This window comes from Drosophila mauritiana, chromosome 2R (assembly GCF_004382145.1).
Source record: "Drosophila mauritiana strain mau12 chromosome 2R, ASM438214v1, whole genome shotgun sequence".
Taxonomy (NCBI): Eukaryota; Metazoa; Arthropoda; class Insecta; order Diptera; family Drosophilidae; genus Drosophila; species Drosophila mauritiana.
The window spans coordinates 13574069-13591112 of NC_046668.1; the positions used below are offsets into that span (position 1 = coordinate 13574069).

At 40.0% G+C, this 17044-nt stretch overlaps 5 protein-coding genes across 6 annotated transcripts in view; 2 read left to right on the forward strand and 3 right to left on the reverse strand.

Moving 5' to 3' along the window:
* Window positions 1-5873, forward strand: part of LOC117137702 (cilia- and flagella-associated protein 91) — a 34809-nt gene extending 28936 nt beyond the window's left edge. The window contains exon 3 of one of the 2 annotated variants that reach the window (XM_033299271.1): window positions 4351-5873. In XM_033299271.1, the coding sequence (XP_033155162.1) occupies window positions 4351-4577 (227 nt within the window). In that variant the 3' untranslated portion in view covers window positions 4578-5873. The remainder of the gene's footprint in view (window positions 1-4350) is intronic. The other variant, XM_033299274.1, reaches the window with a different exon arrangement.
* LOC117137703 lies at window positions 631-1420 on the forward strand. The gene has a single exon (XM_033299275.1). It carries the CDS (start codon window positions 768-770, stop codon window positions 1392-1394), a length of 627 nt encoding a protein of 208 aa, XP_033155166.1. The 5' UTR covers window positions 631-767; the 3' UTR covers window positions 1395-1420.
* Window positions 5874-8182: 2309 nt separating the features above from the next.
* On the reverse strand, window positions 8183-8768 carry LOC117137058. The gene is made up of 2 exons (XM_033298272.1): window positions 8612-8768; window positions 8183-8547 (listed from the first exon to the last, which is right to left on the reverse strand). The coding sequence occupies exons 1-2, from the start codon at window positions 8766-8768 to the stop codon at window positions 8282-8284; spliced, it is 423 nt and encodes a 140-aa protein (XP_033154163.1). The 3' UTR covers window positions 8183-8281.
* Window positions 8769-9765: 997 nt separating this feature from the next.
* On the reverse strand, window positions 9766-10080 carry LOC117137707. Its single transcript, XM_033299280.1, is given in 3 exon segments — window positions 9766-9879; window positions 9882-9894; window positions 9959-10080. Coding segments are annotated over 3 exon segments (219 nt in total). The 5' UTR covers window positions 10075-10080; the 3' UTR covers window positions 9766-9789.
* Window positions 10081-14660: 4580 nt separating this feature from the next.
* LOC117137551 (Golgi pH regulator) lies at window positions 14661-16795 on the reverse strand. The gene is made up of 7 exons (XM_033299049.1): window positions 16598-16795; window positions 16268-16538; window positions 15982-16207; window positions 15730-15914; window positions 15490-15671; window positions 15247-15432; window positions 14661-15194 (listed from the first exon to the last, which is right to left on the reverse strand). The coding sequence occupies exons 1-7, from the start codon at window positions 16637-16639 to the stop codon at window positions 14919-14921; spliced, it is 1368 nt and encodes a 455-aa protein (XP_033154940.1). The 5' UTR covers window positions 16640-16795; the 3' UTR covers window positions 14661-14918.
* Between the last annotated feature and the right edge of the window lie 249 nt (window positions 16796-17044).

The window sequence follows — 17044 nt, forward strand, 5'->3', positions numbered from 1 at the left end:
TGGCCAGCAAGAAGCAAAAGTAGATGGCCAAAAAATGGAATGACAAGTCTTGGCAACCGCAAAAGCCCCACACTCCACTCTTGCGTACGAAAAACGTTTGGCTTAAAAATTCCATTTAGCGGCTTATTATCATGCTTCATTTCTCACAATTTGTCCTTATTTGAAAGTGCCCACAAAAGTTGGCAAAGTCCTGGAATCTGCGGGCCAGGTGAACTGTGCGTTTGGCATGTGAGACATGTCGGCCGGCCATTTTGCATGATTTAAATCAAAATGGACTCGCAGACAGATGTTGCATAACGATGTCCTGTAGCGCAGTGCAGGCCGTCTGGGTTGGGTAATTAAAATGTATATTTATGACAGCGACTTAACGTCGTAATTATGATTGCCTTCCGACAATGACAAATGCAGCCATCAGCACACTTTCTGCTGGAGAATGTGGTGCATCAAGTTTTCTGAGACTTAATTTATGTTAAATGTTCTCTCATTTTTCTTACTTCTTGCTGGGAACTAGTAAAATAAAATCATGCGTGTATCAAAATATATGAGACTTTAGATGTCAAACACTACAAATCTACTTGATTCATAATAGAGATGAAACACACATAACTCGATCCCTAGTGCTCACTGAGGTATCGCTCATTTCAGCAATCCAACTCAATAAAATTTCGTAGTATTCAGTGTTTGTGCCCTTGGCATACATAGCGTGGCTTTTGATTTTTATCCTGCAAGTTATTACTATAGAAAAAGGAGCTTTGTGCAAACTAACGATGCCTGGACAATACTGCAAATACAAGTGCACTCGATTGATAATGACGGTGCTCCGGTCGTATCTGAGCATACTGTACCTATGGGGAATTTTGCAATTGGCTGCCATCATTCCGATTCCCTGTGAGATTTGGGAGACAAAATTCTTGTTCGCAACAAGGTCCTACAAAGTTTCCTACAAGTCGTTTTTTACTAATCATCTGGCGATGTCGTTGTGTGTTTGCTTTATGATCCTCGGTGTGCTGATCAATCTGTACCAATGCTGTCGCTGCAGACTACTTGGAGCCCGAATTTGGAAAGCAGGAGTGGCTCCGCCGCCCATTTATAAACCCATTTTGATCTTGACGATACCCTATATCTCAGTCTTCGTTCTTACCTGGCTAATCACCACCAACGCCACGTATCGGGGCATCATCTTTGTGGCTCAGAGTGAAGTGGGTGACAAAAGCGGCAGGGCGATCTGTCTATTGGTTATCGGTCTTCTATTGAAGCTTCTAGTTTTGGCCAATTTCTACTCGGTTTGCATACGCATCTGGGCGTACTTGAATATCTTGAATATTGGCTCGAATGAGTGGCTTGAAAACAACTACAATTTTGGCGATCACCTCAATTTGTTCTTTTGCGTTTGATAAGTTGTGTATATTTTTAGCGAAAAATAAAAATCCCATTTCTCAAGCTTAACTGAAGCGATATTCTTACAAATATAATGGATTGGTTTGCAGAGTGTTTTCGATTCGGTGTTTTCCCAAACGAGAACACCTTGTTGGTCTACCTCTTGCTCATTATGTGCGTGTCTGGGTCTGTTTTTGTTTATTATTTCTGACACAATTACTAAGCACACGTCACGGATTTGCACTTTCGCTAATGGAACTCACACACACCGGCACACTGTCATCTACCGAAGACCCGCTTTGTTATTATTTTCCCTCTACTGTTTTAATATAAATTTGCATTGTTGCGAGAATGTGGGTCAAGAGCATGCCACGCAAATAAAAGTGGGGAAAATGGATACACGTGTGCAGCAGGTTTTCCACACTGTCCCCACTCAATATTCGCAATAAAAGGAAACCGAAAGACAGGTGAAAAGTGCAGTTGGTGTGGCTTATGATTGATTTCATATCCTTTGGGTATTAACACTCGATTGATGCCGGAAATGGGGTTAAAAAAATAAAAGTTAAAATACCTGGAACTGAAGGAAATGTTAAAGAGACCAGAAACGGCATGCAAATAAAGCAAGCTCCAGGGAAAGCAAAAAATATTTAAAAAAAAACTCAAGCAGCGTGCTAGTCAGTCAATCAGGACGACGTGACCGATTGCCCCGAAGCTCCGCACATGCAAATCCGAATCCCTTGGCTAACATCAGGCAAGGTGTGCAGCCCCGCCCACTTTCCATAGCCCAACGCCCCCAGGAATTACTACCAAGGCCCACACAGAAGCAGTGACATTTTGCCAGAAAGAAAAGCAAACTCAATTTGTATGCCTCGACGGCAGGCAGGACATCGGAACATCAGGACATCAAGCAGATAGCAGATAGCAGGACCAAGGCAAAAGCGAACCGAACCAGTGAAAGGCACAAAAAGCAACATGCATGCGACCTGCTGACAACTTTTCAGACACTGTAGCTTAGATTTTGGACTTATGCGGTCCTGTGACAGGACACGCAGTGTACGTGATCGGCTTTTAACATGTGTTGCATGGCCGGCGACATGTGCAAATCTCTCACAAAAAAGTTTCCACTAAGAGAAACAACTATAGAGTTTGTTATAGTAATTGACAGTGCAAGCGGAACAGCTTTATATTTCTTTTTTTTTTTTGACCAAAGGTCTGTGGTGATAGTAGTAGTTTGTATACTCAGCTAATGAAGTTACGCATAACAAAATGGGAAATCAGGAGGAGTACATCTATATTACACAACGAAACTGAAAATAAACTAGCAGATACCCATTACTCAGCTAGAGTGAGCATGACAGTATTATTAAACAAACTAGCGCTGCGTCAACTTCTCTGGAATATGATCACAGTGTTTATACGGATGGAAGACATATATTTTTCTTTGTGTATGTTAAGGCAGAGAAAAAAATAGGAAGTACATTGTCTCACAGGTGAAAAAAAAACGAGTTACAGGTAAACTCTAGCTTCGGTACGGCAGAACAGGTTGATGTTGATTACTGACCAAGCAGTGGTAGCAGCTCAGATCGGCTTAGCCAGAATAACTAGTTGCCACTCACAGGACCTGCATGTCCTGCGCCTCTGAAAATGTCACAGCGCGCCTGGTGGCGCTATACAGCTATTTGCACGTCTTGCTGATATTTTTAAATATTTTATAAATAAACATAAACGCAACAGCGGCAAATGGCACGTGCCTTTCGGCCGGGTCACGTTGTGTAGCCGCCGTGTGTGCGTAATTTGATAAAATTTCACATGCCATAAGTCCTCGACCAGGACTTCTCCGGTCCCAGTCCGTGGACCCCAGCCAAATGCTTATCTTGGCCTAACTCCAATTACGCTTAGCGAATTAACGCAAGACCACTTCCTCGCCTTTTTACCCTCTAAAAATATTTGCATGGCCAACTGGGCTAACTTGGCCCGCAGGGAAACGCCAGATTTTGTTGCGGAAATTGGCCAAGTTAAATGTATGCACTCTTGTAGCGGCAAAATCTTAACAGAAATGGCGAATTTTTAAATGAGAATTTTCTCGGAATTTGCATAAATGCACAAGAGCAATGGGAAAAGATGACAAAAAGTGGTAAAACGACAGATGCAATGATGTAATCTTGCGACTGACAACGTAGAAGAAGCGCGTTCTTGCAAAACTCGGTGAAAGCTATGCATAATTTAATGGTTTTTCCTGTGGTTCCAAGTACACGTATTTCCTGAACATTTTTACACAATTACTGGCTAATTAGAATGAGCTTTTCTGGCGGAAAACGGAGCAAAAGTTGCACGTAGCTAGAGACATGCGTGGCTTAACCACAACCACATGCATCCTGGCCAGATGCGAGCTTAATTTTGTGGTCAGTCCATCCACTCGTCCATCTCTTCAGCTGCTGGAGTGGATTATATATGCAGAAAATATGCGTCCCTCTGCGCCCAACATTGCGTATACGTAATGAGATTAGCCCGGGAAACGTGGTCGAAGTAAGAGAGTACTAAACACTGTGAAGAGCGCTGGGGGAATAATTCGCTTCGTGATTTCGATTAGATCCCTTTTTTACAAGCAATCTGGGATCCATGGAAAAATTATGGCCAGTGCTGGGCTATAAAATACGAAGCGGTGGTCAGATAGGGAATTAAATAGTGATGTAGGAAACTATAACAATAAATTATAGTAAAAACAATACAAACTCAGTTGAAGCCAGCCAGTCAGCATAAGGACCGGAGCTAATTGAAAAAAGTTCACAACAAATTCAGGCGAATGTTTGAGTATCATCTAAAGTTTCAATTGCCCAAGAAACGCCAGACAAGTTTTAAAACTATTATATATATATATATATATTGTTTCGGGGAGTTGGCCAAGTGGGCACTTAAGCAGAACTAGAACACTAATTTACACAAACTACCCGTTTTCGTGTTCCTTCTCCACAGATCTGTGCCATGCTGCATTGAAGATTCAGTCCACTTTCCGTGGTCATTTGGCACGCAAGCTGGTGAACAAGGATGCGCCCGAAGACGAGGACATTCAGGAGATAACCAAGAAGGTGGCCGAGGAGTTGGACATAGATTTAACCGATCCCGAGCTTAACAAGGCTGCTACCAAAATTCAGGCCTCGTTCCGGGGCCACAAGACCCGCAAGGATGCCAATCCCGAGTAAGGAGCTCACCAGTTGAATTTTCATTGCCCTCGGTGGGCTAGTCACAGATGATGAAGCTAACTTAATGCTTACGCAAGTGAATAAAATTATTGGTAAATTGTAAATGTGTAAAAGGCCAATCGAGATGAGGGCACACAATTGTAAACTTTTTAGTGAATATGTTTTAGCCGGCATGGCGAACCCAAATGATTCTCATAATTATTAAATAAATTAAGTCGAGGGCAAAGTTACATTTAGTTTGCAAAGCTTTAATAAATGAATAGTAAAATCACATTTTGCGGATGATGATTCGGAGTTACGCGACATTTACAGATACATTTTTGCGGCTTTTCTTGTTCTATTACTAACCTTTAGAGTCGTAAATTGGTATTAGTTAATATTTAATTAAATTACATTTCGTTTTTGGACTTTGCTATTAAACCCAAGACCGTAACTAAACCAAAAATAAATTGAACTAACGTTAAATTGTCAAAGAAAAACCTAATGTTACAAAATAATAAATAAAAGGCACGATGTTCCATAAACTTTATTGTAGGGAAATGAGAAACCAAACAAAAGACAAATGCAAGGAAACTGCTGAACAAATTTTTGGGAAATCATTTCCATTTTGTCTGGCCAATGCCAAAAGTAAAAAATTAATTGTACCTACAAGCGTATGAATATGAATTAGAAACCAAAGAAACTCAATGTTGTTTCAAATTAAGGCAAATTAGGGGTATCCAAGCAACATGATGCAGCTTCGAGTCGTCAACTCAACAATTTTTCGGCCCTCGGGCTCTATATTAACTGAAAAGTCAATGAACATAAAGATAACTAATCTGGTGGCACAATTTTCGTTTTTCTACCAAGTGTATTACAATATTTGTCTACTTAACAATTGATCCTCGAGTGGGAAACTGAAATACACACATATATATATACCTATACAGATGCAAAGACAGGTATTAGACCGAGTTGAATTGGAAAATATTTTTTTTCGGCCACAGCTGAGAAAATTGTTACCATGTGGCAACGGAAGCCAATAATAAAATATTTAAAATTCAAATCAATTAATTACAAAAAATTAATAACAAGCTAATGAACATAATTGAAATTATATTAGAGATCAAAGTCAAATTCAAATAAATTGCATAAAATTATCACATTTAAAAAGCAAATGGGTAAAACCAATTCTATGTGGATAAATGAAAAGAAAAAACCAGAATATGAAAGCAAACCATATACAAGCCGAACAAACAAAGAATGTCCCAACTAAATTTTAATTGAGTAATAAAAATAAATACAATAAAGATGCAACACTCTAGTTTTTATTGCTCCTTCAAGATGCGAAATTTGTATTGGATTTTGTTTCTTTCTGTACAAATGCTATTGGTAAGTTGCTAAGATTTGGAAAACAAATGGGATTAGTTAGACTTTTAAGTTGCCTTGCCAGATTTTATAGCTGAAATAGTTTTATATATGTAACTCTTGATTTAAATCATAATTTAATTTAAACTCAAGCTCTGAAAAGCAAACACTTGGTCTTTATGGCATCATCACATTATCACACTCATTTGCTGGCCAGTTTGGCATTAGTCCTTAGCCATTCTCAACCACTCACTGCACATGGCCAACGTTTAACGATTTTTCTTTGCCACCTCAAGAGCTGGAGAACTGCTCCCCTGAAAGCAGAGGCTTCCTGCGGCGGTGCTGCTGCCACTGTAGCTGTCAGTCGTCAAGGACATTTGAACATTTTAAAGGACGGTGGTCCAAATATGCTTAAATGACTGTGGATTTTTCCAGACATTTCGGTGGCTTGCACATAAGCATTCGCTCAGAGTGCTTGTTCATTTTGCTGATGGGTGGTAGACCGCGCTTTTCAGTTGGTTTCAGGTGCCGCCCACAAATTTTGAGGTTCTTGGGCCCACTGTGCCGGCGACTGACATGAACTTCAGTGACAGTTTTAGCACGAGAAATTTTCATGACAATGACGTTGATGTGGCTGACTCTGACAATACTTGACCTAGATGGGCCTGTGTAAATTTCTAGTGTAGGTAAGTCCCGGGCACTTGAGACGTCAGAGGACCAGTAAAGGGACTTTCCAGCGCATTATCCTTTGCGCCAGTGTTTACAGTTTGCAGGCGCACAGTCAAAGCGAACAACTATTTGAGTTTTCACCCCCGAGGGAAATGTGAAACATGTCGAAGCGGAAAATTCGCAGTGAAATCGCCCCCAAAATCCGCCGAGAATGCATCATCAACATTTGGCGCAAGTGTAGGTGTGACTTTCAAATTGAACTTGCCACCAAAAGGACAGGGAGATAGCGCGAGAAATTTGCATTCCATTGCATGGTGTGCGTCAATTGGAAATTCCCAGTCCTCTGGTGCAACCACGTGGCTGGCCTAAAGTGCTCCGGCGCATTGAGTTAACTGCTGTTCCATTTTATCATTTCCTTTTTTTTTGCGGCGATGCTTCACGGTTCGCAAATATTTCACCCGTTGAATTTATGCGTGCCGAGGAGAGAGAAGCCATGCGACTAGATGGTGCAACATGGCGAATGCGCAATTTATGAGGCTTTCAAAACAAAGCGTTGTGCAAGTGAACACTGGAGCTGAAATGGAGCAATCGCTGGTGCATTGAGTGTCCTGAAAAGGAAACGAATGTCAATTTAGTAGTACTTTTCAACGCGCCTTTGACGAGCGCTAAATTTATAGCTGGAATCACTATATTTGCGTTGGCACAGAGCAAAAAGTGACAGAAGTTTTAACATTTTCCCATTTGCCCATAAAATGCAGCCACAATTCCTTTCAGTCGGTGGTGCTTGGGCACGTTTATCGCACATGTGCAGCGGCACACACATCAACTTTCCATTTCTAAAAACCTTTTTCCCACGCTGACAGTCGCCAGCAGGCAATGCCACTAAATCCGTGCCAAATAAGCAGCCGCATCCAATCGGCATCACCGGATGCCACCTCCTCCACCAACCGACATTCCGCATCTGCATCTGCTTTAGCTGCTAAATCTCGCACCTTATGTGCTGATTTCAACGGCAAAGAGTTCCGTGGAGACGCCGAATCCTGGCCAACGAAGGGGGTTTCCAAAATTGGCAATGACTACGGTTGTTTCTGCGACTTCCGGTGCAATATCCGCAAATCACGTCTCTAACAATTGCTTATTATTTAATATATATTTTATTTTATCTAAACTTATGGATGTAGCAAACAAATTTAAATTTTAAGCATATCGATGAAAAACGAATGTGTTTATACAAACTGAACTGTGGTTAACACGAAGTAGTGTTTTAAATGTATAAGTACGTCGCCAATCAGTGAAACGCAAATAAACGTAGTAATACAAAAAATCAATACCAGAAAAGTTTGCTGTGAGGCAACACAAAATCAGAAACACGGTTTTCTTTTCTTCAGGCTTTCAATTTGTTGGCCAAATGCCATAGTTTCCCGTTCCATAGTCCGTAAACAAGTTGTTTTCCATCGTTTTCCCCTTGACCAATGTGCTTAACTTTGATTGCTTTGGTTCATTATGGCAAACGCCTCACAAATGCGCCCTGAGCTGTTTATTCCTCTCGATTTTACCAATGTTGTCTCCATGAATCAAATACATGTGACTTTAACTTTATAGTTTTATTATATTAAGGACACTTGCAGACTTCCTTTTGACCAATAATCGATTAATATTTATATCATAAATCCGGCAAACGATGAAACTTATGCATCATGAGGATGGTCAGTCTGTTTTTCTTTTATGACAATTTTAAATTTATCGTCCATATCCACCTCTATTCCGTTTTTACCGCTCCCTTGAGTTTTGTTTTTATTTTTTAGCTCCTTTACACACAAATTTCTTAAAGAAATGAATCCTTTGGGGCACTTTAGGTATTGAGTTGACATTTCAGGTTTTGCTGGAAAATATCCAGATATTACTTGCCGAAACTTGATACACGATTTCCTCTCTAGAACCCAGTACGTTCCGGCTAAAAAGATTTTGGTTACGTAGATTGCATTATGTTCCATTATAGATACATATGTATTACGTACGTCGGCAACTATCTGGAGGTTCTGTTGGTGGCTGTGGTTCACATTCTCCCTTTTTGGGATTGAAAACCGAACCATCCTTGCACGACCCCCCCGATGAACTCCAGGTGAGATGAAGGAAACCCAGGACTAGAATAAGAACTAAACACTTTCGAATCATTAGGAATTCAGAATATAAATAAATATTGTGCCTGAGATTATGGAGATACTTTAACTGGAGAAATTAGGATTGGACATGGTAGTTTGACAAGCAGAGAAAGATACAATTTGAAATAAATAAACAAATGTGATAGCAATATTCCCATATTATAAAGAGGGGGTTTCTTTATAAGTAAAACCTCTGTTTATTACATTATTCTCTACAGTATTTCCTTCCGAATCAGTCCTGTCATTTATTTACTAATTGGGTCAACTTATATATCTGTGTTTATATAATCTTGCATATACACCTGTGTAATTTCCATATTTGCCAGTAATTACTTTATCTTAATCCAGAACTAATCGGGCGTTAAATGTAATTTACCGCTCTATTATCGTATTTGCGCACTGCAAACGAAATATAAACGAAGTTAATAATTGTCATAAAACTAAAGCGAGGAAAATAAAATCGATAACCATTCAAGAATTTTCGATGCACACGTACTGGCGTTTACGGATATTTTGACAGGCAATCTTGATAATATTTTGTTGCACAGCTCGCTTGTTCACATAAATATTTTTTATTCATTTTGCTGGTGCCTCAATGCATATGTAAAACGAGAATTTGTGTTCTTTAATATTATTGGATATTGACTGGCCGCCAAATAAAATAAAATCATAAACAATAGTTGTCTGTTTTTCGTTCATTTCGAAGTGTGCTAAAAACAAACTGTCTGTCAATGATAAATGAAAAGTATTAAGACAGGAACACAACCCGTTATCGCCTTCAATTTTCAGACACTTTTCAAACCTTGTCTGAATTTTGATTAAGGCACAAATTGTTGTCCATTTTGTACAAACAAAAGCATCGAATGAGTCGAAGAAGGGGTTGAATTTCGCATATTATACCCCAAAAGTTTTTCAACACCATCGACCAGAATTAATGCATTGTTTTGCCAGCAAAACCCCAACTCAGCCCAAACAAATAACATTTAATTTATCATACTTCTTGCCTCCGTTTTATTTGTGTGGAAATCCTTTTATTATTCTATCTTTATATTTCTGTGTGTTTTGTCTGGAATAACCTCAAAATTAGTTGTCATTATTTTTAATAGCCTCGACTCACCTTTTTTTTATAGTTATTAATGCTGAATGCCTTAATGGGATTTTTGGGTTCATTAATGTAGTTAGGATTAAGTTCCATTGTCCGACTATAAGCCAAAGTAATATTTTATACACTTTTTAGCCATTGGGGTCCACTGCTTGCCCGGTGGGCATTTTCCGTGCCCACCAACGCCATTGAAAATCATAATCAATACCACAATCATAGGAAAAAGTTCCATTTGGAGTGAGGTATTTTCCAGTTTGCTTCCCATTCCCCAAAACTTATTGATTAGCCAAGGCTTGGCCTTTCCGGCTCCAAGGCGAATGTCACACAACTGCCAGGTACCTTCGGTCCACAGGGAGCAGTAGCTGACCAAACGGAGCAGTAGCTGACCAAACGGAAAATGACAAATTACTAAGCCACCGCACCTGTGGCAATCGAAGAGGGTAAAATGAAAATTTGGCCACAAACACGTTAGCTGGGCCTGCGGCCAATAAATGGTAAAATGATTGAAATAGTTGATAAAATTGGGTTCTTTGATGCGGAACTTTTGTGTAAATTACTCAAAGCTTAATGATTTTAAGCCACAAAGTATATATTCTAACTAACTATGAGTAGTTTGCACTATCATTCTCAAATACCCCTTGAATAGGAATTCTATAATTCATGTGCTTAACTTGAAACTTTACAAAACACAGTTACCAATTTAAACAATAAGTCCTGTGCGAACTGGGCGTATACACGATATTCTTCTTAAACAAACTGCTATAGCTGCATGCACTCAACGAGTTCATGCGAATTCCACTTTAAAATTCGTTTAGTAGACGAAAGAATTTCATAAATTAGGAATCATGTTTTTTGTGTTACCATAGCAATGCCAGCAAACCCCTAAGCTTAACATTTCTAAGTCTTTAAAGCCTGCTTCAGTCCTTTCTAAGATGCCTTATCTTCTTTTGCGGAATTCATATATAAACACCTTTCAGTGAGAAAACAACTTAAACAACGCTTAATGGGCCTCACCCAGGCTCCACGAAAGTCAATTCAATTTGCATAATTTCCATATTAATAGCACTGGATGGCTCCACAAAAGAGATACAAAACTCAACTGATGGCGGCGTCACTCCTTCCGTTTTGCCCCCAATGACTGACCTGCTGGCATTCAGGGTGTATCCTGAACATCCTTCTCTCTCGCCGGACGCCATCGTGTAGCCACGGTTTCCACAGACGAAAGGACACAGCCGCTGTTTATGACAGCTATGATTGAGGCCATCATTGACAACGTTAGCTGGTCGCTGTAAATGGCCAGTTGGCGGTACAATCGCAATCGCATTGGTTGTCCTTTCGCTAATGGAAAAGTGCCTGCAATTGTGGCATACGAGGCATAAGTTGTCACACAGAGAACTATATCTTGAAGGCAAATTTGACTAATATTTCAAAATATATCTATCTTGTTCCAGCTTTGGCACTCTGAATATCTCAATTGAATTTTAGCTATAGATATTCATTGTTTAAGTCACTTGATTTCAATGTAGCAATACAATGCGTATTGCAGTGTACAGATACCTCTGAGCGAAAAATCTCCTTGTTGGCTTGCCATGTCCTTTGCTTATGAAGATGGCTTTTGAGCCCCGTCTAATAAGCTGACAAATTGGCATACAAATCATAAGTCCACATAGATAGCTCAGCACCTACATTGTGCTCGCTGGGAGGTAGGGTAATAAAGCAATCTGTGGAATATCGGGTCGACAAACTACTTGGCACCTCGTTTCTCTTCAGCCGGGACAATCTTGCAGATGCAGCCAGAGGTGCTGACTCACAGTCTCACCTATGACAAACATGTCTTATCAACATTTATGGCACTTTTATGAGGCGCTGGCGCACTCACGTGCCCGTTAAACTTTGGCGTGAGTTCAGGGAAAGCCATTGGAGCGCAAAATGGAGCAATAATCCTGGAAAAGTTTACCGATGAAAATACGAGGCTGAAGGCAAAGCACCTGAATAATAAATAGAACCTGCGGGGGTTACTCAGTAAAATCACACGCTTTTCATTTCATGTGTTTAATTTGTTCGGCCATTAAATTACTCCGTTATATATTTCATATATAAGTAATTATACATTTGCCCCTAGACCGATTTAACCTTTAACTCCTCACTTCATTTACGGTATCAGGAGCATCATCATGATGACGCACCTAAGTTCTGACGGATAAAAATGCTTATGTTTTACATAGACCAAGGTTGCGCAACAAAAAACGTTGATCCATTTTCAAAACAGGGTGCGTTTTCAGCATTACGTTAAACAAATAAATGCCTTGCATAATTTTAAATTTTAATGATTTTTCTATGATTACACAATTCACATACCCGCCTAAACCTTTTAAATATTAATAATAAAATTGCCCTGTTTAACTGCCAATTTCAATTGCCCTGCTATCGTATTTCATGGACGGGAAACATTGCACAACCTTTAAATATTTGATGAAGTAAATAATTTGATTGCGAATCGGCATCGAACCGACAGACTTTGCATTCAGGTTTAAGTTAAGAGTAGACATTCCCCTCATGGCCAGCCCTAATGAACTGGATATTGCTATATATGTATGTATATATACGGGTCCTTTTCATTTCCTCCGTGAACGGACCATCCCCGCGTCCTACGGGCATTTATGGCTTTCATCTGGTAATCAATGTAATAATTGCCAAGTGCTTTGATTACTGTGCTGTTGCATTTTCGTCCGGCGGAATTGTTGCTTTAATTATGTGGAGCCGTCCACTAATGAGTTGCCCAGCTCGCGGAGATGGAGATGGGTCCTAATTGGTTCGTTGGTTGCTAGGTGGGAACTCTCGGACGCAGGCAATCGACGAGGTTAAATGGACCAGAGCGATGGCAAAAGGTTAACGGATAGCAAACGATAGTCATTAAGCCAGATCCATTTGGCTGCGGATGGCTGGATGTAGAAAAAATATCAGATCGACCTAATGTTATATCGAGCAATCGTCGCCAACCTCTCCGATTAAGATTACCCTTGCTAATTAAGCTGTAGCAGAGAGTTGAGTTAATTAAGGTACTTAGTTATTATATATAGTCGGTATAAGTAGGAAAATAATGTAATATATAAGGATCAAGTAGTGTAGATAAGAACTAACTAGAAAAAATACTCTGCGCTATTGTGTAAGTTCTTCTACCTGACTGAGTCCCACACACTTATTCGCGCTTAAAAAAAAAAACGCAGGTCCCATTATCCCAGGCACATTTATTTCACACGGGATTCGTATGTAAATCTAACTGAAGACCTATTGCATAACTTGTCACAAATTCGTCGGCAATCTGAACAAATGCCGCCTGCTTATGCTAATGTCTTTCTCATGTCCTGAAGCGAGACTCAGACAGATAACCGCAGTCGGAAACGCCAGTTGTTACCTTAAGCGTTGCGAATCTGACGCAATGCAAGACAAAAGGTCAAATGTCAAGCAGGAAATATGCTAAATATGCATAGGGCCTTCAGAAGAGGCGAGAAAAGGGGTAGAGAAACCAACGAAACACAAGCAACCAGCCCCAAAAATGGCATATGCTCCTCTATACGTTTCCCATCGATAAGATCAGGTCGATACACCCAGGCGCATATGAAGGGATGGAAGGGCTGTGGAACAAAGTCTCCGGAGACAACCAAAGGTGCAAACAAGGAAACTAATTGAATTTATGCTAATTAACCCACCGTGACTGGGGCATGCAGCGTTAATTATGGCATCCCCGACATACGGGGCGTATGCGTAACGCAAATGAAATTCTAATCAATTGCCTGGCAAAAATTTGCATAATGACCATGGTGTCGGCTTAAGTAGAGCAAGTGGAGCAGGCCAACACACATTATCAATCACTAATCGATGAAATCGATAAGGTTAAAAGTAAACACGCAAAGGGGGGGCGCAGCAGAGTCGCATTTTCGCAACGGTTTTCTGTCTAATTAGGCAATGCGTTGTCTCTCTCCTCCGTGTTTAGTTACCAATTCACCGGGCTTCCAGCTGATTGATTTAACCTCATATATTGCGCTTTTGACTGCAGTTTTGGATCCGCAACCCGAACCCCTTCTCTTTGCCCGCTGGGTTGGTGCCCTTCAATCATTTTTATTTCATGATTTATTCATCTAGACTCTCGAAATGCTTTTCGCTCAGTTGGATCTGCGGCAGCCGCAACATTTTAATGGCATTTTTAGCCACCAAAGTGCGCAAATGGTTATATCCTTATCTGCCGTCTTGGGACCCGGAACAGTTGCCAATTTTTATTTTTATTTTTCCGCGCTGTAACATCGCGTTTTCCGGGACATATAAAAAGTTGCCCATCTTTAATTGTAATTGCAATTTTATGTTGCCGTTCTTTTACGTTTCGTCTAAGAGACCTTCTCAATTTGCCTAAGGTGTTTAAACGATACATAACATGTACTACAAGTTGAACTAAAATGTTGATTATATTAAAAGAAAAATACTTCCGTCTCATATTTTTGTTTATGGTACACCATTCTATTAAACCTAGTCCTGCCCATTTGAACTCCTTCATCCTAGCCTCCACCCATCAAGTTGTCCCTGAGTTTTCCTTTAGTTCTCATTCCTCAAGGAACTACTGTGGAATGTTCTAAGACAAAGGAACGTTGGTTATGAAATACTGTAAGAGTAGTAACTGCTCAAATGTTAAGCCGCAACTCACTCAAAATTGAGCCAACCTTGTCCCAACAGGCAACTGGTAAAAGTAACCCAAAGACCTATATTAACCAGTGAAAAGCTTTTTCAAAGCTTAAGGCAGGGATGTTTAAGCTTCGAATAAATATCCCTTTTCAGAGACAAACAGTTCGTGGTTTTATTTCACTTAATCAAACAAATGTTACTTTGATTTTTGTGCATCGTTTCACAGTAAGTTAGCTTATTCTGCATTAAATACATACATACACACTGGTATATACACGGATATATATATAACTTAAAGCTTGCAATAATTATGCTAACTGATTCTAAATCGTTTCGGATTATCCTAAACTGAGAGCCTAATGGCTCTCCGAAGCGCTCAAGTTTAAATCAGTTCAGATCGGAATCGTCCACGCGAACTGGCTTGCGTGACAGATATAGAACAATGATGGTGGTCAATGCGCTGACCAGGAATATTACATCAAACCAACGATGGTAGAAGTTGAAGTGCAGATTTCCGAGAACCTCGGTGATGATCACACGATACTCGGCTGGCATGTTCATGCGCATCAGCAGCACTGAGGAACAGAAGTACATGCCCATGATCTGTCCCAAAATCAGTACTATGATGTTGCTCGACTTGCTCGATGAAATGCGGTAAAAGAACTACAAAAAGATATTATAGCATAAGTTAAAGCTAAGAAATTGCGCCACTTACTTTTGTCAGCGTTAGCAACAAGCCTCTGATCGAGGTGATCACAATGCAGCCGACGAGCAGAAATGATATATGCTGATTCCAGAACGCAAAGTCAATGTTAAAGCCGCACCAGTGTATGGCAATTTCCAGGCCCCGTGTGACTGGATCCTTTCGACCGACTCTATCGAAGATGATGTTGATGCAACACTGTTAAATAAACGTATTTTTAATCGAAACTATAAAGTTGCTTATTAATAGACCTACCATAAATATCTTATAAACACAATAAACACTAAAAAAATGTCCTAGGACATTGAAGTACTTTCCCTTCAATGTTTGAGACCATCTTTGGCGTTCTTCCATGTTTTTCAATGAACTGAGTTCCAAGAAAACAGAGCGTAATAGCTCCTCCAAGCCATACACTTCCTGTTTTAATTGATTGATGTCTGAAGAAAAGAAGTGGAAGAATTAGGCATTAGTTCTCAGAATATCATCTATAACAACCTTCGCCATTGTTCGTGTTGCGATGGACCGCCGAAGCGAGCATATCCCAAATTCGGGGTTTGGCAGGATTCAGTTTGTTGTGATTATAGATGGCCATGGCAATCTTCCGCTTTTTGGCCGACAGCATTTCTACTGTCAGAGCCAAACGCCTTTCAAAACAGATGATGTCATTCCGAGACACTGGCCTGCCAAGCAATAGAAAAAGAGGAAAAGTTTAACAGAGATAAGAAGGAATTTATGGCAACACATTACTTAATGAAATAGGCCATACTGGTGTACGGATAATTGACGGCACCAAAGCCGGAAAGTATGGCCATTACAGTGACCCCAATCACACTAATCCGGGAAACGCCCTGTTCGATCGTAAAGATTCCGTGGGAAGCGCTCAGCAAAGGAAAGGGGTCGCCAATCCGCCACAGCCCATATATAAAGATGAACCAACAGAATGTGGTCAGAATTCGGACCCATTTATCGGAAACTAAAAAGAAAATATAAAGTTATGTGAGGTCAAATTTAACATGTACTGTGATGGACTTACAGAAGGAAATGCTGTGTATCACGGAGTAGCAAATGTAAATAGGTATCACAGCCGTCGTCATGAAGAGTAGTAACGTGAGACCTAGTCGCCAATGGAAGTACCTTGAACTGGACTCCAGAACGTCGATGATTTCGAATATGATCAACTCGAACATGGTTATGGATAAGGCAAATGTGGATGAAAAAATCAACTGAACGGATATATGTCGTATCTCATAGTGCTTAAAGAGTTCTTTGTTGAAAAACAGCCAGCCGCCGGCGAAGAATATCATCTGAAATTTATTTAAATAGTTATTCTACTTCACATATCCAAATTGAGACTTCTACTTGCCTGCGACACGAACACGATAGCACAGTCGCCCAGGAAGGCCATTTTAACGCTTTGTCTGCCTTCAGATCGGATATGTCAATTACTTTTTAGATTGTCTTGTTACTGGCATTGCTTAGTTAAGCTAACTAACTTTAAAAAGAATGGTTCTGGGAACTGAAAATGCCAGCAAGCAAATATAAACAAAAAAGCCGAAAGACAAGCAATCGATAATTCGATAGCACGTCAGGAAGGGATGTTTCAATAATATACCGTTTGGTATTTAATTAATGCGATTGCAGCGGTGTCACTTTAATATTCTTATTGCTAGATTTAGCTTTTTTAAGGTAATGGACTATAATTAAACATTAAAGGAAAATCACCACAATTAGGTAGATACTTTAAGAAATTAAGACAAACCAAAAGAATTAAATTTTATTCTGGTAACGCTGTGCCTATTTAATCAACTCT

What these genes read in the sequence shown, in the direction of transcription:
- LOC117137058 (XM_033298272.1), bottom strand. Translation starts at nt 8,768, where the DNA reads ATGATTCGAAAGTGTTTAGTTCTTATTCTAGTCCTGGGTTTCCTTCAT. An exon ending in ACCTCCAGATAGTTGCCGAC is followed by an intron (nt 8,548 to 8,611) that starts GTACGTAATACA and finishes AAATCTTTTTAG; the next exon opens with CCGGAACGTACTGGGTTCTA.
- LOC117137551 (XM_033299049.1), bottom strand. Translation starts at nt 16,639, where the DNA reads ATGGCCTTCCTGGGCGACTGTGCTATCGTGTTCGTGTCGCAG. An exon ending in CTATCGTGTTCGTGTCGCAG is followed by an intron (nt 16,539 to 16,597) that starts GCAAGTAGAAGT and finishes AATAAATTTCAG; the next exon opens with ATGATATTCTTCGCCGGCGG. An exon ending in CAACACGAACAATGGCGAAG is followed by an intron (nt 15,672 to 15,729) that starts GTTGTTATAGAT and finishes TCTTTTCTTCAG; the next exon opens with ACATCAATCAATTAAAACAG.
- LOC117137703 (XM_033299275.1), top strand. Translation starts at nt 768, where the DNA reads ATGCCTGGACAATACTGCAAATACAAGTGCACTCGATTGATAATGACG.